Below are 4297 nucleotides of genomic sequence, written 5' to 3'. Positions count from 1 at the left end.
TTAATTATTGTAATATATAAAAATAATATTAGATTTAAAAAATAAATAGATAAAATATATCGATTTATGTTATATTACGAAAATATTCCAAAAAAAGTAATTTTTTTAATATTTTTGTCAATTGTATCATATAATAATAATTTTTCTATAAAATCAAGATTGAAATTATTTTATTTTTAACTTATTATTTTATTTACTATTAAGACTAAGATTTAATCTTATTTTTCTCGAGTTAAAAGTCTAATAGAGTGAAAACATATATTTATGATATTTAGAATTTCAAGATAAAAGATTAATATTATAAACTTTTATTCATATTGATATTCATATTGATTATTCCAAAAATTGAATAACTCCAAAATAACATAATATCTTTATAAAATAAATCTTATGACAATCTTAAATGATTATCTTAAATGACAATAAATCAAATTTAATTTTATAAAATATTAAAAAAAATTATTGAAATAAAATATTAAAAAATATTTTTTTTGAAATATTTTTGTAAATATAATAATTCTCAGACAATAAAAAATTTATTGATTATATCTATTATTAAAGTTTTTTTCATAAACAAATCAAATTTATAAAAAAAAATATAAACTACGATTAATCTTCTATATTATTATATAATTATATTATATAATTTTATATAATTATATTATATTTATATTTATGTAAAATACATTGCATTAGTCTTTTTGAAAAATATTAAAAATATTAAAAATGATAGGATGATTTTTTTGTTTTATCTATTTCATTGAGTGATTAATATATTAAGAATTTTTGTTTTGCCTAGATTGCCGACGTGGACAATCTTTGGTAGTTTGGGCAATCACAGAAGGTAGACAAGCCGCAAGAGAAATAGATCTGGCCTTAATGGGAAAAACTGGTCTTCCTGTTTCCGGTGGTATCATAAATAGTGTCGTGAATTAAAACAGAAATATTTTTCATTGTTAATCAATTAGAAATCAATAATTTTTTTCTAACCTTTTTCTTCTACCGTACTTTCTTATTTTTCTTTTTCTATCTTCTCACATAGTTGAATTATATAAAATATGCGATATTGAGGTAGAAGAATAAGTACATTTAATAACTAAGAAAAAAGCACGATCAATACAAGGAAATCAGTATTATTTTATCGTGAATTTTCACGATATCGAAAGATCTTATCGTCATTTGTGTTCATTCACGAAAAGAATGTTAGTTGGATATAGAATAGTTGAAGTACAGAAGATTTGCTCTTTTGTTTTATGTAATATTTTATGTAATATGAATTGTCGTTTTATGTAATATTCATTAATATCTATAAAAAAGAAAGAAATTATAACTATATTAAATAATAATATTATAAAAGAGAAATCGAAAAAAAAATAATTATAAATATATTATTATTCTTTCAAATTTATTTACTTCATGAGGTAATATAAATTATTCTATATAATTAAAATTATTTTTTATGATCAATATGAGAAAAAAATTAAATTAAATCATTAAATAAAATAAAATTATTAAATATTTTTATCAAAATCGAAATCAAATTAAAATTATTTTTAATTAAATTATATTTTGAGGATAATATTACATATACTTTATGAATTTTTTAATCTATAATTTGTTTATACATTATAACATATGTATAGCATATGTATAGCATATGTATCATTTTTTATTATCAGATATTTATAAAAAACACTAATGATGATATAATTTCCTTGATTATTAAAAAATTTTTCTTCAATAATGTTTAATTATTTATAATGCAAATTATTGTACGTTCAATATCAATATCCAATATAACAATATTATTGTACATTCTATTGTATGAAGAGAAAGAAAATACTTCGAGACAATAAATAAATAAAATATTTAACTTCTAAATAAATATAATTTAATTATATTTATATTGTGTGTAGAATTGTAACATGTTACATTTACAAAATAATGTACATACAATTACATATGCACAATATATTATACATTTACCCTTATAAAATTAATGTATTAAAATATTTAAACTATTTAATATTATTAATTTCAGTATTATTCAATATTTTCTTATAAAATTGAAATAAATGAATAAAAAAAAAATGAATTCATTATATATAAAAAGCAATTTTATTTTTAGTTGGCTGGATTATCAACTAAGTTAATAAGCATGTATCATTTGATTCCGTCTAATATCCGAGAACAGAAGTGGCAAGAATTCTTACAGGATCAATTACAGGAGCATCGAATTGCTCATATTCGTGAAGAAATTATTAATATAGCAATCGCAAATGGACCTGAGAAAAATCATTTTGAAAAGAAATTGTTCAAATTTAATAGTCAATGTGCCCGTATAGTTTGGCTTCGCTTATTCAATGCGAGTATTGATTTTCTAAATTTTTCTAAATTCCTTTATTTTGTTTGCTTTCTGCTTATTTATTTTCTAGTGGGTGTTCTCAACATTAGATTCTTATCAGATACATTACATAACTGGAAAAGCAATACATTTGATTGTTGATATTGAACCGCAATCTTTGCCAATGGATTCTTGGATATTTAAAAATGTTTCGCAAATTTTAACTCAAAAACCATCTCCACAGACACTTATTTCTCCATTGTTCCCATCAATAACTTCTATAAAACTTTCAAATCATTATGTTGACAAAAAGAAACAGCATCAAATAAAATCAAAACATATTAACAAAGAAAAATTGAAACCAAACAATAAAGAAAAAATAACATCTTTCAAAGCAAAAAAATTGCATGATATAATTCATGAAATGAAAAAAACAAATCGTTATTTAAAAAAAAATATCTATTCTTTATCTTTGCACGAACAACATATCATAAATAGTCCAACAGGAAATAAAAATAAGTCAAATAATATTGAAAAGAATAAAATAAATATTTTTGAAAAAAATTTGAAATACAATAGAAACAATAACAATCATAAGAGTAATTTTAACAGCAATCCTAAAAGTAAACAGAAAAATATAACAGATATTTTTCGATTATCAAAAAATTTACAACAAAATGAAACAACTACAGTATATGATAAAGAAACAATGCAATTTCAACCATTATCAAATAGGTAATATACAAATTACCAAAAAAAAGAAAATTAAGATGAAAATTTAATTATTATTTTAAAAATTTTTATATAATTCTTCATGAAAAAAAATTATAAAATTATAAAAAATCATTTCAGGGTAGAAATCTTGTATACAATTTTACCAGATCATATCGAACAACTTGAGTCAAACAATTCTATAAAATGAATTAAATAATTTTATGTATACAGGTAAGATATTTTTTACTTTTTTATTTATTGTTAAAATTACAAATTAAAATTCATATCACATATAATCAATAATAAATTGAAAAAAAATTTGAATATTTGTAGATACATAAGATTATGATAAAAGAATATAAATATAATATCCAATAAGAATATTTTATTACAAGTTTTTAAAAAATTTATACTTCAGTTTTTAAATTTATAATTTAAAAAGTCGAATATACAGGATAATTTAAATAAATTTAAATTGAAAAATGAGGAAAATGAATAAAAACAATGTCAAATATAATTTTAAAAATTTCTATTTTTGTTATTTCACTTTCTGCCATTTTTTTTAAGCAAATAATATTTAACGATATATTAAGTATAAAAAAAATTAAATATATGCACACACACACGTGCAAATATGCGCACTCTTTTTTCCACGTTATACTTCTGTCCTTAACGAAGTACAAAAAATATATAACTGTGTCTTATATTCTGAATACTCCTATATAACAAAATGAATCACGAACATCGTGCGTTCTTTCTTCTTTTCTTGGTTTTTGTTGTTATCTTAGCAAGTGCAAAAAAATCATATTTTTTATAACTATTTTTTAATCTACGAAATTCGTATAAACAATCTATTCTTTTCAAATTGTAACACATTCGATCCAATATTTCAATTTTTATCATTTCAATTGCTTTTGGGGTAAACATTGTTTGAAAAATTCTAACGCTGATCAGTCTTATAAAGTTATACGCGTGATTATTCTATATATATATATTTTTTTTGTTTAAATGCGATTATTTTAAATTTCGAAATTAAAATATAATTAGTCAATAACATGATTATACAAAATGATGACAATGAATTATATGATAATTAGACAAATTATTCTTCTTAATATTATAGATATTATATATTATATATTATATATAATTTTATAGATATTGCAATCTATGAAATTGTAGATTTGTATTTTGTAAATTGCGATTTTTTTTCTTTTTATTAATATCACAAGATTAATA

The 4297-nt window shown here is 19.7% G+C and overlaps 2 protein-coding genes across 2 annotated transcripts in view; both read left to right on the top strand.

Annotated features, from left to right (window-relative positions):
* Positions 1-1308, top strand: part of LOC102678387 (putative glutamate synthase [NADPH]) — a 42910-nt gene extending 41602 nt beyond the window's left edge. The window contains exon 34 of the mRNA XM_031508672.1: positions 800-1308. Coding sequence (XP_031364532.1) covers positions 800-936 — 137 coding nt within the window. The 3' untranslated portion in view covers positions 937-1308. The remainder of the gene's footprint in view (positions 1-799) is intronic.
* Positions 1309-2035: 727 nt separating this feature from the next.
* Positions 2036-4025, top strand: LOC102673448 (GATA zinc finger domain-containing protein 15-like). The gene is made up of 2 exons (XM_006611892.2): positions 2036-3079; positions 3197-4025. Exons 1-2 carry the CDS (start codon positions 2529-2531, stop codon positions 3264-3266), a joined length of 621 nt encoding a protein of 206 aa, XP_006611955.1. The 5' UTR covers positions 2036-2528; the 3' UTR covers positions 3267-4025.
* Positions 4026-4297: the final 272 nt, after the last annotated feature.

The sequence above is a fragment of the Apis dorsata genome, unplaced genomic scaffold (genome assembly GCF_000469605.1).
Source record: "Apis dorsata unplaced genomic scaffold, Apis dorsata 1.3 scaffold_94, whole genome shotgun sequence".
Lineage (NCBI taxonomy): Eukaryota > Metazoa > Arthropoda > Insecta > Hymenoptera > Apidae > Apis > Apis dorsata.
Note: the sequence above shows the minus strand (reverse complement) of the source record. Positions and strands in the feature narration are given on the sequence as shown.